The sequence below is a fragment of the Podarcis liolepis genome (assembly GCF_965112155.1).
Source record: "Podarcis liolepis genome assembly, chromosome: 2".
NCBI classification, from domain to species: Eukaryota; Metazoa; Chordata; class Lepidosauria; order Squamata; family Lacertidae; genus Podarcis; species Podarcis liolepis.
This window is the reverse complement of record NC_139555.1, coordinates 101,936,501-101,959,928: the sequence shown is the minus strand read 5'-3', so window position 1 is coordinate 101,959,928 and position 23,428 is coordinate 101,936,501. Positions and strand designations below refer to the sequence as shown.

Below are 23,428 nucleotides of genomic sequence, written 5' to 3'. Positions count from 1 at the left end.
TACCTACGGTCTTTGCCGTGTTTGCAACAGCCAGCATGTTTTATAGGTCATCATTTTTAAAGTATAAAAGTTTTGAGGTAATTTTAAAAGATACAATGGTGCCTCGCAAGACGAAAAGAATCCGTTCTGTGATTCTCTTCGTCTAGCGGTTTTTTCGTCTTGCGAAGCAAGCCCATTGACGGATTAGTGGATTAGCGCTATTAGCGCTATTAGTGGCTTTTAGCGGCTTATCTGCTGATTGGATCAGCTGATAAGCGGCTTAGCGGCTTAGAAAAAAGGGGGGAAGGGAAAAAAACCCGCAGGAACTCGCAAGGCATTGTCGTCTTGCGAAGCAAGCCCATAGGAAATTCGTTTTGCGAAGCACCTCCAAAACGGAAAACCCTTTCGTCTAGCGGGTTTTCCGTCTTGCGAGGCATTCGTCTTGCGGGGGCACCACTGGATAAGTGGTGAAATCTTGATAAAATTAACTAGGATTCAGAATATGCAAATTTGCAGCTTAAATTTTAGATATTAACTATCAAGTCAATTTTTTATATTCAATGTTTTGTTAAATAGAGAGAGTGTGTGTAAACTTTACAAATTTTCTTATGTCCATTTTATTTTACTAATTATTGTAAACTATATATCCCACAGGGACGCGGGTAGCGCTGTGGGTAAAACCTCAGTGCCTAGGGCTTGCCGATCGCTTGGTCGGCGGTTCGAATCCCTGTGGCGGGGTGAGCTCCCGTCTTTTGGTCCCAGCTCCTGCCCACCTAGCAGTTCGAAAGCACCCTTAAGTGCAAGTAGATAAATAGGTACTGCTTTATAGCGGGAAGGTAAACGGCGTTTCCGTGTGCTGCGCTGGTGCTGGCTCGCCAGAGCAGCTTCGTCACGCTGGTCACGTGACCCGGAATTGTCTCCGGACAGCGCTGGCCCCCGGCCTCTTAAGTGAGATGGGCGCACAACCCTAGAGTCGGACACAACTGGCCCGTACAGGCAGGGGTACCTTTACCTTTACTATATATCCCACACTCTTCAGCTAAAGGAAACTCACATTATGTAAGAACAGTACCAGGGCAGTAGTTGCCTTTGGACGTCACACCAAACCATAGTTTAGTGTGATGCAAACGAGCCCAGGTAAGACCTGACACACACATCAAAATGATACATAGTGCGTGGATATTCGGTAGTAGATCATAACCATAGCTGCTCCAGAAGAGTTCCATGACCTTAAAACTGTTGGGAAAGAATTACTGCAAAAGGGAGAGGTAGGTTTGTGTGTGCATGCCTGTGTTTTTTTGAGATCTTGCACAGCCTAGTAAGAGACACTGTAAAATGAACAATTAGATGAACATTTCAGATTGTACATCCTCCTAATTATCCTTTTAATTATTAATCCAAAGCAAGTAAAATGACCCCTGACAGAGCCATAAATGATTTAGATACCATCAAATATTTATACAATGCAGCTGAATCCCGCCGTGCATTGTAACAGATTCACGGGAGCCTGCTTTCTTGTGGGACAGCCCATAAAACATGTCACCTTTTAAAAAACCTCTTTAGCTGCCTTCCCTGTTGCACAGACCATCGTGCTTGTACAAATTCCCCCTCCTGATTTTTCACCTAATGTTGGTGCCACACATTTCTTTTTTTAAAAAAAAAAGTATGTTGCATCAATCCTGACCCATTCCCAGATTATGTATTTCATAGAATGATGGCATTGGAGTGGGCCCTGTAGATCATCTCATCCAAGGCAGAGGAACCTTTGGCCCTCTGGATGTTGCTTCTGAGCTACAGCTCTCACCAGGCCCAGCAAGCATGGCCAATGACCAGTAATGGTGGGACTTTGTAGTTTGGCAACATCTAGAGGACCACTGGTTCTCCACACCTGATCTAGTTCAACCCCCTGCTCTGTGCAGAAAATCCAGAGTTTGAGCTTCCCCAGCAGGTAGTCTCTCTAGGCTTGAAGACATCCAGAAAGGAAAGCTCTTGGAAATTGGTTCAGCTTCATAATCCATTTGGCGGACCGTTCTGTTATTTATTGTTATTATTTATTTTAATATGAAAATTTAACCATTGCTTTTTCATTTAAAAAATGTTTAAGCGGTGAACAAGAAATCTGAAGACCATTATGAAAAAGACAATGCTGAACAACATGCAGCATTCCTTCGTCTACCAGGCAAAACAAACAATGGTTAGCAAAAGCCTTGTTGAATAGAGAGGTATTGGGCAGTCTCTGAGACAGAACATACAGTTGAAGGCGCCGCTGCAAGCGCAATGAAATCAGTTTTGCTCGTAGTTATATGCCTGTCACGTGGCACCACCAAGATTTTTTTTTTTTAAAAAAAATACATTTCATTCCTTTGCTATACACCGTGAGATATCTTTCTGTTGTTACACATAGAAACGTCCCTGAAAGTGACATTGAGGAGAATTGTTTACCCATTGCTAATCTAAAAACCCATGGCTGTTAAGGCACAATTGGGTGGTTAAAGCTGGAAGCTTTACTGGTTACTAATAGTAATAATAGTTTGTTAGTGCATCAAAGGGAATGCCAGCACTAAACAAAATGTCAGCACTAGCCTGAGATATAACCACTGCAAATGAACAGCCCATGGTCTTCCTGGAGGTGTATCAACGAGCTGCTGCTGCCACCCATTGGAAGTTCAATATCCCTGGGGGCCAAAAAGCCTTTTTGGACATTGTTTGTCACTGGAGGTTCTTACATCTGAGAAAGTTCTACATAGGTAAACCTTCCTGTGTCTCTCCCTCTCCACTCACCTTTACTCAGATAACAACAAATGAACCCACCAGTTAGGATAGTCCCAAAACTTGGTATGGGTGCATTCATTTTATTGGGGCTGACGCAAGTGCTGGGTTGCGTCCTTTCGGCACATCGCCACTGCACCTTGCAAATGGACTGGTGGATTAAGTTTGTAAAGAGAAACCGTGTATGTGTGGGTGAGAGAGATAGAAAATGTGTGTTTGTGTGGTTTTGTGCTATCATTTTATTCCTAAAGCCCTTGGCCAATGCATACTCTCAGGCACGTATATTTGTTGATCATGCAGCTGGAAAGCTCAAATATAGGAAAAGATCCCTTTGAATTAAGAGTGGTGGAGTTTCATGCAAAGTGCCCTTTGATATAGCCAAGCAGGCTCCAGCTTTTTATCTCTGCTTGTTAATGCAGCTAGCTGCTATTAATGAAAATTGGCTCGTTCACTGGAGAGATAAAACCATGTGAAAATCATGTTTGCAAACGGATGAAATAGACTCATTTTGCACTGTAGCCCCGATGCAGGAATGCACTTTGAGCTCCTTAGTAGTCCTGCTCTTAGCCAACATACCTTCTTGCTAAGTTCTACTTTTTGCAACACTGGCGGGACCAGGCATAGGAGTCATAACAACAAATGATTGACCTGGGATTTCTGTGTTGCATGAATCTATGCATCTCCTTGCAACTGTAATTTCTAATCTGCCCCTGCTCACAGCCCTTGTAAAGAATTACCTAAATATGGCATTTCCGTGTGCTGCTCTGGTTCGCCAGAAGTGGCTTAGTCCTGCTGGCCACATGACCCGGAAGCTGTACGCTGGCTCCCTCAGCCAGTAAAGTGAGATGAGCGCCACAACCCCAGAGTCATCTACGACTGGACCTAATGGTCAGGGGTCCCTTTACCTTTACCTTTTAAGACACTCTTGGATCCTTTTCTGGCTGAATAGCAGGGTGAAAAAGACACTTGATTAATTAATTGCTAGTATAGATTCTATAGATTCTACCCTCTGGAAACCAAGTATTGAAGCAAACACAGAGATTGACTCTGAAACCCAAGGCTTTTTTTTCAGCTGGAACTTACTGGAACTCAGTTCTGGCACCTCTCAGGTGGGCACTATTGCCATTATAAGAGAACAAGGGAGGTGTTCATGGTGAGTTCCGGCACCTCTTTTTCTAGAAAAATAGCACTGCTGAAATCCCAGGGAGAAGGTCTGGCTAAGCACTGTGGGACTTCTGAGGAAATAAGCATAGGATTCTGCGACACAACTCTTAACATAAGGAACTTCAGCAACAGCTGGATCCTATGGGTGTGTGTTCAGAAATAACACCTGGGTCCTGCAACAAAACATTGCAATGTGGATTGCTTCCTGTTCGGGTTTCCAGTCAGCCGCCCATGCCATCTTCCAGGACACTCCATTCTATCCCCTTCCAGCAGTCAGTAAGCATTTTGTGGTCACTGAGCACACCTAGTCCTCATTGGGCTGTTTTGCTTTGTTTGATGCTTCCCTCTTTAATGTTTTCTGGTTAACCAGAACCAAGAGTAGTTAAGCTTGAGGATTTCTAATGCTGAAATGTTCCTAGTGATGTTGAGTACTTTTTAAATGATAAGAATGTAATATACAGTCAAAATAATTTTAATAAATAACAATGTAATATACAGTCAAATTTTAACGCAGCATACACTGGCTACTATGCTGTGGTGCCAGTGTGGTGTAGTGGTTAAGAGCAGTAGTCTCGTAATCTGGGGAACCAGGTTTGCTTCCCCGCTCCTCCACATGCAGCTGCTGGGTGACCTTGGGCCAGTCACACTTCTTTGAAGTCTCTCAGCCCCACTCACCTCACAGAGTGTTTGTTGTGGGGGAGGAAGGGAAAGGAGAATGTTAGCCGCTTTGAGACTCCTGAAGGGGAGTGAGAAAGCGGGATATCAAATCCAAACTCTTCTTCTTCTTCTACTAGTCATGACAGTTGTATATTACCTCCAGCATTGGAGGGAGGTATACCTCTGAGTATCAGGAGTTGGGTAACACAAGTGGGAGAGAGTACTATTGTGCTTATGTCCTGCTTGCAGGCTTTCCATGGGCTTCTGGTTAGCCAGTGTGAGAGCAGGATAGTGGACTTGACAGCCCTGACCTAGTAGGGCTTTTGAACATCAGCTTCATCAAATAAGGTGATGCCAGATAATCAGATATTATTTCTAGACCATTTGGATTTCATTACTGTTCCACTTGGTACAGTACTAGTGACCATGCAGTCTAGAAAATACAGGCACAAAAAGCAAATTTTTTGGTTGCAGGAGTTTAGCTTCACTCCCATATTTATGCAGCTCCCTCCCAACCCGCCAAGTTGAGGGATAACCAGGGCTGACGCAAGACATTTTGGCACCTGAGGCAAACCACAAAATGGCATCCTCCTACCCGCCAGGGAAGAAGTGGGAAGTAAAAGTCCACATCAGGAACAAGGTGGAGTGGGAAGCTTATTCTAGAAATGGAGGCGCCCTGTGGATTTAGAACGCCGGGCATTCAGGATTCTAATTCACATGGGAAGCCTACCTGTGTAGGACATGCTCCCTGCTTCACATGTCATACCCTAACTCCGAAGGAGAAGGAGTAGCCCAGATGACTATAGGAGGGGGACTAAACTGAAGTCCCTTTTACCAGCCTTGCCTGCTTCACGTGAGTAACACCAGAAGGCTTGTAAGATGAGTAATTATATGACTAGCTCCAGGGGAAGAAAGTGTTGAAGGGTTGTGATAAACACTAAGTTTTCACACTAAAGTAAGAGAATTTGTTAGGATTCTTCAGCAGCAATAATGAGATGTGTGTATATTGATTTTCCACTTTGATTAAATATGTGGATGAAATCTGCCAGTCGTGCCAACCTAGGAGGCGTTATCAATAGATATCTGTATTGGACAGTTATATGGGTGGCGCTAAATGACCTAACATACTGGAGTTACAGAAATGCCATTTTGTCGAATATCATTGAGCATAAGGTCATGGATCTGTAGTTTAATAAAAACTTTGATATCTGTTGAGGTCTCAAGAAGGAAAGTCTCATTGAAAGCTCTGCCATGTAGCTGCTTGAAAGGCAAGTACAGTTTTGGAAGGCATCAGATGAGGTTATGAGGTGTTCAGTAGAAATGCAGAAGTACTTGCAATATTTTATTTCATTGATTTTCTTTTTAAAAATATTTAAACAGTTTAATAAAAGGAAGAAAATAAATTGTGTGAAGTGGTATCCATAAAACAATATAAAATTATCATACATAATGCACAGATAAAATCAGCAGATATTAAAAACAAGTATGCATAACTAAATTATGTGCCTGGATAGGCTTACTGGAATAAGTAGGTTTTTAGCAAGTGTATAAAAGCCTACCTAATGCAAATAGTCAGGGAGTTCCAAATCTGTGATCACGTAAGTAAAGTAAGCATATGATGCTAGTTACCTATACTTTATAAGAAACTTCACACCTGAGCCTTTAAGCCTGAATTCTTGATAGTGTGTTTATTTGGGTGCATATGCAAGCCTGAAGGAAGTGGTCAGAGTCATGCCACTGACCACAAGCTCAATGCGTTCAAAGCTCCCATTTTCATGGAGCCTGCATGTGAAAACACTTGCTTTGAAAACACGTTTTCTAGGGGCCTGGTTGAACATATGAGACCCTTCAGCTCTTTGGACCCATGTGTTTGGGCTGCTTACCAACACTACCCTATGAATGAATAGGGGCCAGAACCTGTAGCTGTGACCTCTATGAGTTCCCTCCATGCATTCATCTGTACCCCAAAGAATTCATGAACCAGGGACATAGTTGCCATGTAAACAACTGCAGACGTATGGTTGACATCAATGGCAGAAGTGTTTTCAATTTTCTTCTCTCCTTTCCCCCCTTTTCTTCTACTTTCAGTTGCTATCCTCTTAAAGGATGATTATTTCATCAGTGGTGCTGGGCTACCAGGCAGATTTAAAGCTGAGAAAGTTGAGTTTCACTGGGGTCAAAGCAATGGATCAGCCGGCTCGGAGCACAGCATCAACGGAAGGAGATTCCCAGTTGAGGTTGGTTGAAAGCAAGTGCACTTGCATTTTAATGAAAAGTGTATTGTTTTAATATGAGACTTGTCAGAAGTGGAATTTGCAGATTGTATTAACTTGCTCTTTTTCCCATGAGTTTCCTTCTGGTGTTTTGCTGTTGCATTTTCACTGAAGGTTTCATTTGCTGTTCTGAAGTTACAATTTAAAATAAACAGGAGATATATGGGATTATTTGGTCGGCAGTTGACTCAAAGTCTTATGCCCAGCATAGTGGCTACTCCACAGCTAATGCCAACATATACTAATAGTAGGGAACCTCTGGCCCATGAGCTTCAGCCCTCAAGGCTTTCTTTTCTTCTTCTTCTTTTTTTGCTAAGCCACTTCTATCTGTCCTAAAGGTTGATATGCAACAAGTGGCATTTGCAGCAGCGCATGCTCAGATTTCATCAAGCCATTTGGGTTTCTTGTATATTTGTTCTTGCAATTTATAAGTGTGTGTGCACATACATGTATGTTTGTGTGCATGTGTTTGTATCTGAGCAGAACCTGGAATATGCAGAAACTTCTATGTTGCTTGTGGGTAGCCCCATTTTGCCAAACCTATAGTTACAGTGCCACTAAATTCTCTATTGATGATGCTGATGATGGTTTCAGCAAGTTTTAGCGCCTGTTTTTTGTGTCAGCGAGCACCAGGCAGCACTCATTTTCTACCTAGACTAGAATTACAACCCTGTGATTTTCCCTCTTTTGTCATATTTGTGTAACAAGCCTGATACTGTATTCAAGTTGAGCTTTTAGGCCCTCAACTTTCTAAGGTACTGAGAGATGATTACTGAGCCACATTTTTCCTTTGCTTGACAGTATATTCTTTGAGGGAATGGTTTTGCATAAGCAGAGAGCATCATTGATGGTTTGTCATGAAACACTGATGTTTGGGTTTGCTTAGATAATTAGCAGAATCACTGGTGTGGGTTGACTTGCTCACAATTATGTATTCCTCTTGAAAACTTGATTCGTTAATGATGTTTTCTCTTCTTTTTGAACTAGGATTATATGTTCCTTTTGAAAACGGGAGGGATTCTGTTCAGTTCAGTAATTTTAAGAAAGGTATACTCTGGCAGTCCTCCGGGGGGGGGGGTGAGGAGAACCCATTCACAGGCTTCTCTCCTTGCTGCTCTCCTTCCGCACAGCTAGGAAGCAAACATGTCACTTATGTGAGGATTAATTGTCAAAGTGCATTACATAAGCAAGTATGTGAGATTAAAGAAAAAACAGTACCTAGCATACATAAAGGTAAAGGGACCCCTGACCATTAGGTCCAGTCGTGACCGACTCTGGGGTTGCGGCGCTCATCTCGCTTTACTGGCTCAGGGAGCCGGCATACAGCTTCCGGATCATGTGGCCAGCATGACTAAGCCGCTTCTGGCGAACCAGAGCAGCACACGGAAACGCCATTTACCTTCCCGCTGGAGCGGTACCTATTTATATACTTGTATTTTGTGCTTTCGAACTGCTAGGTTGGCAAGAGACCTCGCATATATAGTTAAGGTAAAACAGTTACATGGATAGAGAAAAATAGTTTCATTTCACCATCCAAGAAATGAAACCTTTTGAGAACAGCTCTTTAAGAAGTGTGTGCTTTGCTCTTTAGGCTGCTCCCCCAACACCTCCCGGAGCCAGGCCCCCAACGCATTATGTAGAAGAGCTGCCTTTGTGTACTTCCAGCATTTTCGCCTAATTGTATTTCAGCTTGCAGGGACTTGTTGCAGCGCTAATTACCTGACAGTGAAATCTCCCTGCCAAATAGGGTCTTGCCTCATGCTAGGGGCTGCATTTCTAGGAAACCCATAAAAGAAAACAAGAGCAGCAGTGATGACTTGCTGATCTGTGGTGGCCCATAGACACAGGTCAAACATTTGTGAAGTGCCCACAAGTACTTTGTCCTCCAGGTTTGGCACCGTTCTGCTGCCGGAGCACTTGGAAGCAAAATGTGATCTGAACCTAATTGAGAAACCAGATGTGGACGGTATGCAGTGTGCATTAGTTCCAACGATTGCCCCACTGGGGGATGCAGACAAATCTGCTTCATCCGCAGAGTTTGTTCGGTAAACACGGAGTTTGTATGTGCATTTGCTGGAAAACAAAATGCTTGTTGTTAAGGCTGTTCGTGGAGGGTTGGGGGAGAGCTCACAGAATAACAAAACTAATTGGAAATGTCAGATGTAAGACAGAACCTTATTGTTTGACCATGTTGTTTGTATTTTTATTATCACAGCTAATGTGTCAGATGGTAAGGCAGTGTGAGTTAATTGGTTTCCTTCATTGGAGCCCATCTGGATCATATTTTTGTGAGTGATTTATATGTTAAATTAGGGGATAGGATATACAAGAACATCCTTTTCATTACGTTCTCTAAAGAGAAATTGGATCAAAGGCAGTGCATTTATCTGACTGTTGTTACCCTTCTTTTAAAAAAATTAAAGAGTCAGTCTCATACACATGTTTGATTATGCTTTGTTTTCAGAAGGAAAGGGATTTCAGCAAAAAAGTTAACACCCTTCCTTCCAGTCCTATTCCTCTGTAGAATCAAGAGCAACATCCTTTTTCGAACAGATGAGCAGCCAAATTGTGGGGTGGGGGTGTTTCCGAAATGCTACAGACAACTTCCCTTTTGCAATACCCTCCCTAACCTTTTCCTGAAGTCTGCCTTGGTGTCTAGCTCCAGTTCCTTGCATCTTCTCACTCCACCTTCCCCACCCCACCCCAAGTTCAGTAAAAGATGAAGAACTATTGCCAGGGCTGGCCTAAGACACTTTGGCACCTGAGGTGAACCACAGAATGGTGCTTCCCTGCTGCCAGGGTAGAACGGTTGAGTCAAGCTCTACATAAAGAACCAGGGCAGGGGAGTGAAGATCTAAATCAGGAACAGAGGGGTGGGGATTCAACCTTGATGGTTGAAGTGGGAATCAGAAGCCATTGTGAGTGTACCGCAGCTGTTGCTATCATGGTGGCAGCAGCAGGCAATGTATTCCTTGGAGGCTAGATCTGCTGCCGCAGTGGTCCTATCACCTGAGGTGGCTGCATCACCTTGCCTGATGGGTGGGCTGACTCTAGCTGTGACTCGCTAGTAAAACACTTGCTTTGTCTGCAAGGGTTCCAAGATTAAATCTCTTGGAGAGAGATCCCTTCCAGAAACCCTGGAACACTGCTACCATTAAGTGTAGATAATACCGAACCAGATGGACCCAACGGTCTGATTCGGGATAATGCTGTTTCCAATAATATGATGAATTGCAAGGTTATAAGATTCTATTTAAAACTTTCATATTTGCATGTTTTCCCTTCGGGTTTTACCAAGGAGTTCTTTGCAAAGTCATAAAAGGCATGGGGATTTGGGGAGCATGGGATGTCAGCAAAGGGTTGGTAAAAAATTGATGCTACACTTTGCCTAAGCGGAAGCGCTTGCACAAAGCCACCATGGTATACGACCCAAGGACTTTAGCCACGTATGAAGGCTGCCGAAGAGTACTTCCATCTTGTGGCACACAAATGTGCAATGTTTAACAACTCATTCTAATGTCTGTCTGGCAGCACACGGTGTCTTCAAGTGAAGTGGTCCAAGTTAAGAGTAGTTTGGTAAGTACTAGTTTGACATTTGATGTGAAACATCAATGTTGTGTTCAGTATAAGGTTGGGGGAGAAGAGAGGTACTAGTTTAGAATCTGCAACCATAATTTGGTTGACAACACATGAAATTTGACATGTGCCTTTTCCCTCTCCTTAGAGCCGCCAGCAGATGCATATAGTTGAAAGAGGTCTGCTGTTAATAGTGTAGTAAACCAACTTCTGGTAAGCTAATGCAGAATGCAGAGTTCCCTCATTAGAAAACCTGTTGATACTTATGAGACTCTTGAGAGTAGCAACTTGTGCGATAACTAATACGTTGCCCGCTGTTGCTGCAGAAGAACATTTGCACAGAAAGGACACAGTGTGTTCAACAGTCATAATGTAGGCTGGATCATGTACCTCTCTATTAGCAGAGCCCCCACCACCTCTGCCATTTTGCTCACTGGCTGCGATTTTGCTCATTGCCTATTCATTTCTATGCAAGATGCTGATTATGTCTGTGAAGAGCAGAAATCAGAAGAGTGATTTCAATCATGACTGTGTTAATTTGATGTGAGCTTTCAGCTGTTTATGAGCTTTCGTCTTAATGGTTCTAATTGTCAGTTATAATGTGAACACCATTATACAATAATGTACAGTAATTTACTTAGTAAATGAGAATCTTGTTCCAAGGACCATACTGCAGCATGCCATGGAGACCTAATCCCTGCAAATTAGCGTGCTTACAGTGGCTAGGGCTTGATTCTCTGACAAGGGCCTCTCTTGAAACGGCTTCTGAATTTCACCCAGGCAAGTTAGTGCACTTTCCCAGTCCTTTTTCTGCATGATGTTATTAACAACTTAGTTAATAATAACAAAGACAAGGCAATACAGAATTGCCTGGTAACTCTTTGCTGCTTTGGCAGAATCCATATTCACAGAAAGGGCATGCTGGGCTGGTTCATGTCTAGCACCAAGACATAGAATTGTAGATTTGGAAGGGACCACAACGGTCAGGAACATTTTGCCCAATGTGGGGCTCGAACCCACAACCCTGAAATTATGAGCCTCATGCTCTACCAACTGAGCTGGATATGGCAGTACCTGAGCAAACCTTGGACTTGCATATGTCCTCACTCACTCTCGATTCAAGTACAGTGGTACTTTGGTTTACAACCATAATCTGTTCTGGAGGTCCGGTTGTAAACCAAAACAAGTTGTAACCCAAGGCGTGCTTTCGTCAATGGGGCCTCCCCCCCCCAATAGGTTGTAATCCAAAAAAAGGGACACACACACTTCCGAGTTTGACGTGGTTGTAATCCAAAACGGTTGCAATCCAAAGCGGTTGCAAACCAAGGTACCACTGTAGTTGCTTCCTTTTTAGTGCAAACCGTAGGCAGCTGTTGTAGCTAGAGTGCCAAACTGTGGCTAATTACCGGTTAAATTTATATCCTGCATTTCTTCCATCATGGAACTCAAGGCAGCGTTCATGGGGTTCCTTAGGTGGTCTCCCATCCAGACGCTAACTAGACCTAAACTTGCTTAGCTTCAGCAGTGTGGCTTTCTCGTGTACTGTTAGACCAATCTTGGGGGGGTTGTATGTGCCTTCCAAACAAGAATTGCAAGCCACTGCTTCAAATCGTGATATGAGGGCAAACCAAAAGGGACAGGTGCACAAAGCTCTTCTCTGTAACAAGGAACCAAAAGAGCATTGTGCCCAAAAGGGCTTTAGTGCTGTTTTCTTTCATGGACGCCAGAGGTGCTGCAGGAAGAGCAGCTGTTGAAATGGAGGGCAATTTCAATAGCAGTTTGTGACATTGCTTTTGAAAGACAAAAACAGCCAGATATCGCAGTAGGGGAGTGCAAGCCCTTGGGCAACAGTAAAAAAGCTCTTTGGATCTCGGCGTGTTTTTTGAGTCTCACAAGTTTCCAAGGGACAAAGATATGAACAGCGGCGGGTGGTGGTGCTCACCTGATCTCCTGACGGCTGAGTTGCTGCTGCTGCTGCTTACTGGGACATGGGGGCAGTGGAAACATGCCTGGCAGAACCAATCTTGCACTCCTGATGGTGCATTTGCACTCAGCCAACCTCCACACTGCATCACCTCTCCCCCTTTCCTTCCCGGTAAGCAGCAGTGACTCAGCTGCCAGGAGGTCATGCAAACACCACCATGCTGACCACTACTAGATATGGGTTCTGCATTGGCTTATGGCAAAGTAATTCAATGCAAGGATGCGGATTTTCATTGTATTTTACAAGGAAAATGGAGTTTGTCAGTGGGACCTTAATCCTGTGTTATCCAGAGGGTTACATGTGCAATACCTAAGGGGATTTTATAGATCTACTTTTGAAATACTTGTATTCTGGTTTCCAAATAAGATGCACTCTGGAACACGGGACATGACTTTACAATAAAAAAATCTGGATCCGATCCAATATATCTTCAATATAAAATAAACATTCTCATAATTCAGGTCAGTAAACAATAAATCAGCTAATTTCTGCTTGACAGGCTTCAAGGATATTATTAGTTTCCAGCCATCAAGAGGTTGTTCTGGCAAAAGCACAGGTGAAATTGTGCAAGTCTTAGTTTAAAGGGTGTTTGGTGAATGGAATATCTAAGTTTATTTTTATTTTATTTATTTATTAAACTTAAATACTGCTCTTCATCTGAGGACCTGTTTTATGGAGGGTTTCGTGTTTTGTGGAGTTTATATTTCAGGTACAACTTGACTGGTGATATACGCCAAGCCATGTTAGATGTATCACTCACTAGTTTGGCTTTCATTGTACTGTAAAGAGGAAATGTTTGTTGACTGGAGAGAAAACAGTTCAGTGATCCTTCAGACTTAATTTTCTGATGATTAGCAGTTTTATGCATTCATCCAGTTATACATGTCATATAATGTGTTAATCTAACGATGTGTTTTATTATGTGGCTCGGCCTACTGGTAAATCCTACATTCGCTAATAAGCCTTGGAGCAAGAGAAGATAATCTTGCCTCCTTAGAGTTCCTCTACTGACTCATTCATTCCCCTGTACTCTGCCTCTGCTTGGAAGAACATCTTGGGATTGTCTTCATGAAGTATTCAGCGTGGTCTAATTTTAAGGAAGAAGGATGGCTATAATTCTTATGAAAGCTTGCCTTGTCTGGGCTTCTCTTCTGTCCAAGACGGTTGTCAGTTACAGCTTGTGTTCATGTAATTGTCTGAGCTGATGCACTTACCCTGTTGTGATTGTCTCTTGTGTTTCCCATCTTGTGACTAGGGAATTGGATATGTCTTTAATTAATGATTTTATTGCAATAAAGTCTCCATTTTACAGCAGAATGCTTCATCTTCCAGTAGTGAAATATTTAATCTCCATCTGGCTGATCTTTTCTGCGAATGCCCTGTGATAATTAAGAGGAAATTGGGAGAGGAAGGTCTGAAATTAAAATGTGTTCTGCAGATGTATGGATGGTCTGCAGGAATGGTTTTGCATAGTCTAAGAAAAGAATCTGTGGAGTAGAACAGCATAGTCTTATTTTATGGTATTGTCATCTTGCTGTCTGCCAGAGGCAACTAGCTTTCAATCATTCAAATGTCAGAGTGCATGCGGAATTTCAGTTTGAAGGATCCATCCATTGGGCACAGCACCATTAGACATTGATGAGAGCCTGATGGCAGCATTTTCTTTCCCCCTGAGGTTCACCTCTAGGATGTGTCAGTGCTGCTTCACTGTAATTATGATATAATGATAGACTAAAAGTTAGGCATCTTATCTCAACATAATTCCAATTTTCTACAAGTTTAATCAGAGTCTTGTGGGGCAGGGTGGGTGTGTGCTGTTGAGATCAGGAGAGATTTGTTGGAGGTGATGATGTTAGATAAGACTGACAGCAAGTTCCTAGTAGAAAGAAGTTATTTTGAATTGGAGAAAAAAATCAATAAAGAGGTTGGAGAATTTGACAGAGTTAATGAGACCCATTTAATGGAAGGCAACAGATACAGTGATGCTAATGCTTTAAAAATTACCGTAGATTCTCCAGCTCTAGAAAGCTAGAAGTTGACAAAGACACCCCCCCTTTTTTTTAAAAAAAAAAAAAGACACATATCAGAGACACTAGGGAAATGTTTTCACCGTCTGAGGTTCTTTTTAAAAAGGTTATAAATAGTAACTAGGCTCGGCTAATAAAAGAGGCCAGATTGGGTTTTGAAATCATACCAAATGGATAGTTTCAAGATTCACATGAAATTGTATGTACTTTCATAAAATAAAATTGTGGCATGAATTGGCCACTACTTTCTTTACTCATATGCTGCATACTGCTGTTAAATCTATAGGTTTTACAGCTAAAACTCTACATGGTTCTTCTTGCAGCATACAAACTCTTGCACATTAGTCAACCCTTCAGACTTACCTACCCTAGACTAATCTTCAGGTGTATGGGTGTGACCTAACTTTGACATTAAACGATTACAGCAGCCCTAGGCTTATTATTTGTTTAACTGGGAGAGCTGTCAGCTGATTAAATACTTTTTAGTTTATTAATCACCTGGTGTATTTAAAACTGATTGATCAATCACATTTAAATAAACCTAGATATTACCAAATCTTAATTTTTTTTGGGGGGGATGAAGATTTGATTTTTCAACTCTACCATTCATTGGAGAGAAGGAAAGGCTACCCCAAATAAATCTTCCTTTTAAACTTAATTTAATTTCTATTTTGATATTCCATTGTTGTCTAGCTTTTTCACTGGTTTCCTGTCTAGATTGCTGATCTTTACAAGATATATTCAGAAAGGTCGCATCTTCGGGTATTGACAGACCTGAAATAGTCCCTGGAAAGCCTATTTTAAATATATATTTTTCAATTGCTAGTATATTAAAGCGCCGGAACAAAGAGCCTCAAAAATCAAAAGCTGTGTCTTGCACCTGCAGCTCCACTTCACCAGTTAAAATCAAGTAAAGTTTCATAAATTCAATCTACTGATTAAATCAGGGTTGATGAACTTTTTTATTATGTGAATAGTAACTAGGTGTCATCCTCATCTCAAAAGATTTTATGGGGTGCAGCCTTTTAATCATTGATTCTAAATATGATTGTGTATGTGTGTGTGACCAGCTCCTCAAAGCCATACAGATTTATTCACACCCACAATTACTGCAGCCTTTTCTGGCTCCCTACTAGTTCCAAATCCTTGTCCCCATAGCCACTTCCTTTTCTTCCCATGGGCTTGAGTGAGCAGTCACAAGCACAGCCCCTCGACTGTTTGGAAAAGCGAGATTTTCTTCCCATGACAGATAAGAACGTACATTCATAGGGAGTTTATTGATCATTCATTTGTCACCCATCTGACTACGTTGCCCCAGCCACTCTGGGAGGCTTCTAGCAAATTATGAAACCACAGTAAAACATCACACATTAAAAGCTTCCCTAATGGCTGCCTTCAGATTTCTTCTAAAAGTCAGATAGTTGTCTCCTGAGAACGACCTCTGTCTGGTTCCCTGTAACCTCACTTCTTGCAATGAGGGAACCACCAGAAGGCCATCGGTGCTGGATAGCTGGACAATGGAGATGCTCCTTCGGGTATACAGGGCCAAGGAGGTCTAGGTAGTGTTCATGGTTCTCTGTCTCCCCGTTTTATCCTCAAATCAACCCCATGAGGCAGCTTACACTGAGATAGTGGCTGGTCCAAGGTCACCCCTTGAGCTTCAGGACTGGGTTGGTACTTGGGCCTTGGATTCCCAGGTCCTAGTCCAACATTCTAAACACTATGTCACAGTTATCACTGCCATTACAAGATTTCCTTATATCTCAAGACAAGGACTTGAAAACCACCACAGCTACTAGTATCCTTGCTGTAGAAATCCATTCACTGTATACCACTAGCCTAGGAAACACCTTTCTTTCCTGCAGTTTAAGAATGAACTTTATGCTAGCTTAACACAGCATGAGTACATGTTAGCCTGTCTAATGTTTGGGAAGGAGAAAGTTATAATTCCTCCTTTTTTCCTTTTTTTTTTCCTTTTTGCAAGTGGTTACACGCAATAATCAAGTTGTCTCTTAACCTCATTGCCTGAAACTGATTTCATATAATTAAGCAAATTAGGAATATTTGTTTCTTGGATGATTCTGCACAGGGCACTTCAAAATACCTTTAAAATAAGTAACCCCGATTATCGTTATAGAGAGTCATATGCACGTGTAGCAATTAGTAATTAAAGGCTTTCTCTGTTTACTATCCTAGCCCTTTTAGAGACTGGAATAATAACGCACATTGAGAATGATCTTGGGATGGGGAATCAAAACAGAAGGGCCTGTCACCTCACATCTCTTGCTTGTAATCTCAGAGGAACATCTCCAACAGTTCCTTCACATGTGATTGAGACAGCTGGTAGAGAAAAGTTATGGTGGAGTGAATTTGCAAATGTGGCTATGATTCAAAATCAGATAAACTGACTGTGTTTGCTTATAATTAGTAAGGATAATTGTCAGAACTTATTGCCCTGTCATATCTTTATCGCAGCAAAGAGAGCTTTACCTGACAATCAGAGATAGCCATCGGATAATAGTGCTTAAAAATCAATTTGCTGATGCCTTATCCCTGAAATCATGTTCTGTTCTCTGGCTAATTTTTATGTGTTTCGGCGGAGTGATATTAACAGTCCAAGATCCCAGAGATTGGCTTCGCTGTTCCATTATCCAAGCAAGCAGAACACCTTTTCTGTATTCCACCTCCTTATTTAATGTATCCAACTTCCAATTTGATGTTTCGCTGAGTGAGATTTATCTATGTGTTCTCTGTTTATAAAAGGATGATGATTAAAAGATTGAAATGAGTACCAGGTGTAATATAAAATATACTTGAATCAGTGATGCTTGCAGCAGCATGAAGTTAAAATGAAGAGAAGGTACCAACCTCATAAGATATCTAATTTGTTTACTTGGCAAGGCCTAGAGCAGGTTGTACAGGCTGGGTTTGTACAGTAGCTATGTACATTACGTTTTTGCCCAAAATTGAACCTCCTCTCCTTTCTGCTTCTTATTTTTTATTTAATCATCAAAGAGATTATAAAATATTCATTAAAAATACCAATATAATTGTATGTTAAAAACAAGCTGACCTAAAAAATATTCAGTCTATAAGTAAAACCAGCAGTTCAGTAAATAAAAATTGCATGTTAAAATTACATGTATTGACATTTATTTATGTAATAGGATTTGTAGGCTACAGTACTTAATACTGCTTAGCTGAAACACTGGTCAGTGCTATGGCAATCTCCTGGCTGCTGCACAATGTTTGTGGAATATCATTCATCATTTTTCACATGTGGCACACCCTTTGTCCTTTTGAAACTGTTCACCCACATGCTGCCATGCCCTTCTCACATCACAACATAAACTTGCCCACGATTGCTGCTTCTCCAGCTGCACAAGTGGCTTGCCAGGCCAGGCAGAGCCACTGTGCCACCTTTCTAGCAGGTGGGTCACCGTTGCTTTCTTTGGGGAGGAGGTTGGCATGGTGCAAGCACACCAGCAGGAGCACGGAATTGGTTCCACCGATGCATTTATACCACATTGGCTTCCCCACTCCCTTGCACCTTCCATTCTCTCAGGAAGCAGCCGTGACTCACCTGCCAGTAAGCTAGCATGGCGGCTCCATCTCACCTGGCAAGCTCTTCTCTCCGGATTTTGGAGTCACACAGGGCACCATTGAAAGTTTAGACACCAAGGAGGTCCTCCCTGGTGCTGAATTCTGAATAGCAGTTGTGGATTCCCAAAGCATTGCCGGCAATTCTTTAATTCTACTAGGTCTGGGACAGTCTTTGGGGTTTCCTCCAAATGTTGTTGGACTACAGCTTTCATCCCTTACAATTGGGCTGCCTAACTTTTCGGGAGAAGGTGATACCACATTGGTCGCAGAGGCAGATTTCGGGTAGCGCAACCAGTTTGCTCACACTGGGTGCCAAACTGAGTGGGTTGCACAGGGGGCACTGTAACAATGACGAGCGGTGGAAGGTGGGAAGTGTTGGGACGCCAAATTTTGGTGTTGCACAGGTGCCGCTGAAATGTTAAAACCCAAAGTCTGCCACTGATGGTTACCCCTTTGTTTTGTATTACAGTTTTGTAATCCCAGCACAGAAGTAGCTTGCCTCTTTGAAATATGTGTTCATGTAGATATACCCATTTATGATGCATGTTGTACATGACATCCCCCTTCCCCAAAAGTGCCGCCCAAAAAGGGATATTTCTAATGAATCCAAATGTTCAAACTGTTCCGTTTTATAATTAAAGATGCTATGGACCTCGGGAAATTGCGACCAGCTAGGTGTGACCTGTTTAACTCAATATCTGATTACAAAAACAAGCCTGCTTTACAGTTGTGGGCGGGCAGGTGGGAATTCAGCCCCAGGTAGAGGAATGAAAATCTGGCCTGGCAGGTTGTCTCCAGAATACCTTAGAAAGACAGCCCTTCCCCCACCTGTCTCCCCTCTCCATTATTGATGGGCACTTTGCTGAGACATGCAAACTGACAGATATGATCCTCCTGCAGGCTTTACTGGAAGGTGGAAGGTTCAGCATTTCTTCCCTAGCAGGGTTTTCTTCAATTTAAGCAGATTATGGTGTGAAAGATGGAATGAGAGATCAGAGTTGGCAGGAAGCTGTGATTTGAATAGGACCTTCAATTTCTTTGACAAGAGTAATGTTCTTATGAATGGAGATGGACCCCTGGTCTGTGATGATAGGTAGGAGGATTGCCTTTAGGAATGATAGGCATTTTGGACAATGAGCAAATTGATTCGCTAAAAGCAGGTGTGGCACACCTTCCTTGGAATTAGAGTCACCTAGCTGCAACTTCTGTTTAACATGCTGGTAAGGCAGTGTAGTTTCTTGTTGTTCATTCTCGTTGAAGAAAAAGGTTGACGTGGATATAAAGTGGGTAAAAATATTACAGGCTCTGGTTTTCTACTAGTCTTATATTTGATGCAAGCAGGACCAATTTACAGGCTTTCTCTGCAGCGGGAAGCAATTTGGGGGTTTCCCAGCAAGGACCACAATAAGTAAATAAAACTGTAGATTAAAAGTGTACGTGTTTTTCAGGTCTTTGCCTGCAAAGTATTAATTGCATCACTTTTACCAGAATTACATGTACGTTTTTGTATTTCATATGGCTGTTCAGAAGGATTTAGTTTTAGTTATGTCAAGACAGTAGCTGTAGGATATAGCAGTATAGTGTTATTTTTATGAATGAATAAAAATAAATATGTAGTGCCTATGAGCAGTGAGAGACAGGGTCCCCAACCACCTCTGGGTCCCCCAGCTACTACTCCTTGATCCAACCCAGTGTGTTCAGACTGAATATTACAATTCTGTAGTGCCCTCGTGTATACAATTCATATTTGAATGTGACATTAGATGACAGAGTTAGAAGGAACTTCAAAGGTAATCTAGCAAAAATGTCATCTAGCAGCTGGTGCAGGAACCTCACTACTAAAAAAAAGCCTCTGTCATCCAGTTCTTGGGCACCATGTGACTAGGGGTGGGGTGGGCATGCCAGGAAAGTGAGCTGGTTGGAGCTATGCTAGATGTTGTACCATCTAAGTAGGGCTATAGTGGTGATCTGCGTTTTATTCATAGCACCCTTGCAGGTGCCAGTGGTGTACAGAGCTGGAAACACATATGGAAGGAGCAGCAAATGGACATTTTAGCTTTGCGCGCGCACACACATACACACACACACACTTTCCTCTAGCTCCGGGTCTCCAGCTGTTTTTGGACTAAAACTCCCATTCTCCCTAGCTAGCAGGACCTGTAGTCTTTTTGTCTGGGCGGCCCAACTCCTCCATGCACACTGCACCAGACTCCAGTTGGTTGTTATCAGGTTCATGTAAACAAGCAAAGTAGATCCTGAAGCCTGTACACCTGGCCTTGATTTAAAAGCAAGAGCACAGGAACAAAACATGTGATGGTGTCTTTGCCTGGCTGCCTCGCTGTCCTAATGTCCTCTCATCATAGAAGCATTGAGTTGGAAGGGACTATGAGGGTCATCTGGTCCAACCATCTGCAATGCATGACTCTTTCGCCCAACATGAGGCTTGAACCCACAACCCTGAGATTAAGAGTCTCATACTCCACCAACTGAGCTATCCATCAGACAGATGCCCTTGCATAAGAGATTTTCAGCCTTTTTGAGTCCACGGCTCCCTTGACGAACTACATTCAATCTGCAGCACCCCTGGGGGGTGGGTGGGTTCAGGAGCCCAATTATGTCACCCGATGCCTGCTTGCTTGCTTACTCCGAGGCATCCCATGACCAGCCCCAGAGGCTCCATTTGCCTGGAGAGCTTGTAGCCAGGGCTGCTACAACAAACAGCTATGCAAGCCTTTGGGAGGCAGAGATGGAAGAGGGCATCAGAGGGAAGGAGGGAAGGAAAGAAAGAAAGAGGGACAGAGGCCAGTGTTGCCCGTGGCACCCCTAACCAAATTCCTATCCTACAGGTGTGGTAAGGAACATCATCTGAACAAGAAGCAGAAATGTCACAGTTTCTTTGCCTGCCTCCTTCTCTTTCCTATTTCTGCACACTGACCTATAAAGGAAACTGTGTTCGCAGTCTATTTCTGATTCACAGAGCATCTTGCAATGTCTTAAGTCTGAGACTTGCGGGCTTTTCATTCTAATCCTGTGGTGTGTGTGGTTTTTTTCTTATTAATATCAGTCCTAAGAACTGAGGGTTGTAGGCTGCGCAATGTATTTTTGGGGGATCAGAAGAAAAGGGTGTCCCCTCTGCAAGCCCTGGAATTCTGGAAGCTGTTACAGAAGCCTGGGAGTAAAGCTGTTCTTTTGTTTCAAAAATAAATAACTGTGAAAACTAACCTCTTTGTATAACAGAATACAGGCAAGTGCTTCCCATCATAAGGGTGAGAAGCTAGGGAAGGAAGTGATTTATGGCCGAGAAACAGGACATACGATCAGTACAAATTCAAACCAGGTCATGACTTCACCTCTGATTGAGCTTGAGATTATATAACCATAGTGATAAGATAGTGACAAGTATTCCAACAAGACTCCATTTTTCTGGGTTTCTTTGAAGGGAGTGATGAGTTTAGCTAATAAAGCATCAGTTTCTAGCATAGGTGAATCCTGAAAAGTAGTAGAAAGGTGTAGCTATATAGTCAGTCATTGTTGACAAAACTCTCTCTGCTTCAAGCAACTGGATAATTTTTAGCTGCCATGTTATTCAGATACGGTTTTTTTCTTTGCTGTCCTATGCAGGTTGAGGGCTGAGGGAAGGAAGAATTAAGTGCCTGTCAGGTTGTTGTTTTTTGCTGTATCCAATGGAGTTGGGCATACGTAGCATGCTTTCTTCACCAATGTGGTTTTCAAAACAAAGTTCTGAAGTTTCAAAACAGGCAGGACCTCCTTTGCCACCACAAACACAAAATGATGTAGCAGAATTTGGACTGTGCAGTTCAAGCAATTGGGTGTCTGGGACGATCAGGATGATGGCAGTTTTTCTCCACTGCACTGGAAAATGAAATAAATATTGTACAAAATTCTGTCCACTGTTTCCAGATGCCCATGAAGTGTGGTCCCGCCCCTTTCATGGTATTTAACATAACTGAAAGAACTATACTTTTCTCTAAATAAGCATTTCCATATTTTTCTCTTATACATATTGGTGCTGCTTTGGAAATGATATTGTAAATAAATACAACTCCTCCATTGTTGCTATGACGCTCAAACAATTTCCTAACCAATAAGGTTACCTATTGTTTGGGATAATCAATGCATTTAAGTAAACACTTACCTGTTTTAGAGATGCCTGTTCAATACAATAATATGTCCTTGTGTATTATAAATCAGTAACTCTGTAAAGATTGTCATGGTGGCATTGCTATTTGAGATGAAAGTAATATTTGGAAAGGAATGGTACTTGACAATGTATGGGATCTTGCCTTTCAGACTTACATTTAAAAGTCTCGTGTATTGACTATTTTTCAGCTCTGATGCAGCAAGGTTTTTATAACTCAGGTTTTTTTGGGGGAGGGGAAGAGGTCAGAGATGAATATGAAGGATGGATTTCAATGGGCTTAAGCGTGTTTAACTGTTGAATTGTGGCCCAGTGTTCGCTTCAGGAGACAGCCGAAAATCTGATTACATTTGATTTATGCCTGAACAGGATAAAAACAGAGTGCAAACTCTTGGCGGATGGGTATGGGTGTGTTTGAGCATGCAAGAACGAGCACGTGCATGTATCTATGTGGGGGTGGGGGCACTGCTTCTTTTATTTATACGACCCCTATGCTGCAGAGAGCAATCCTCCCAGTCTATAAAGTGTGCCATGTTGGGCACCAATATCAGCAAACCTCCTTTTACAGTGCACAGATGCAATAACTTTCCATCAAAAAAATTATCTCGCTTGCTTGGCTGCAGTGTCAGTTATTTAAGCCCCCCAGGCTCTCCTGTGAATATTGCAGGTGGGTTGCCAGCGTACAGGAGTGTAATAGAAGCTCAGGTGGGAGAAGTTTATCTGCTTGTGTACATGTCATATTCCTGCATTTCAGTGTTATGCCTTACTTTTGAAGGGGAGAAAGATTTTTTCTGGACAGCGAGCCAAGCTACGTGCCCCAGTCCCTCGACGCATATTAGTAAAATAAGGTAAATCTAAACTGAATGAGCATGCTAAGTATAAAGGGCTGGTGGGCTGAAACTTAACTTTGCAGGCGTTAGAGAAGTCCTTCTAAAGCAGGGGGGCAAGGGAACCTCCAGGCCCTTCATTCTGCCCCCTTCCTTGTTTCCCAAGTGCCTTTCCCTAGGCTTCACCACCCACTTCAAGTGCCTTGAAGTATGACAGTGCTTCTTGCATGCCTGCCCATATGCAGGATGGAGAGAGGTGTGTGTAGGAAGTTCTGGTTTTTATATGGCTGGGATATTGTACAAAGCTGAGTCACTGCTGCTTACTAGGAGGAGAGCAGGGAGGCAACATGGAGGTCAGCACAGTGTAGACGCATCAGCGAGAGTGCCAGATTGGCTCCGCCAGTGTGTTT

The 23,428-nt window shown here is 42.5% G+C and overlaps 1 protein-coding gene across 8 annotated transcripts in view; it reads left to right on the top strand.

Annotated features, from left to right (window-relative positions):
• Window positions 1–23,428, top strand: part of PTPRG (protein tyrosine phosphatase receptor type G) — a 536,428-nt gene that overhangs the window by 286,370 nt on the left and 226,630 nt on the right. For all 8 annotated transcript variants that reach the window (XM_083491124.1, XM_083491123.1, XM_083491119.1 and 5 more), the window contains exon 4: window positions 6,658–6,806. In XM_083491124.1, coding sequence (XP_083347250.1) covers window positions 6,658–6,806 — 149 coding nt within the window. The remainder of the gene's footprint in view (window positions 1–6,657; window positions 6,807–23,428) is intronic.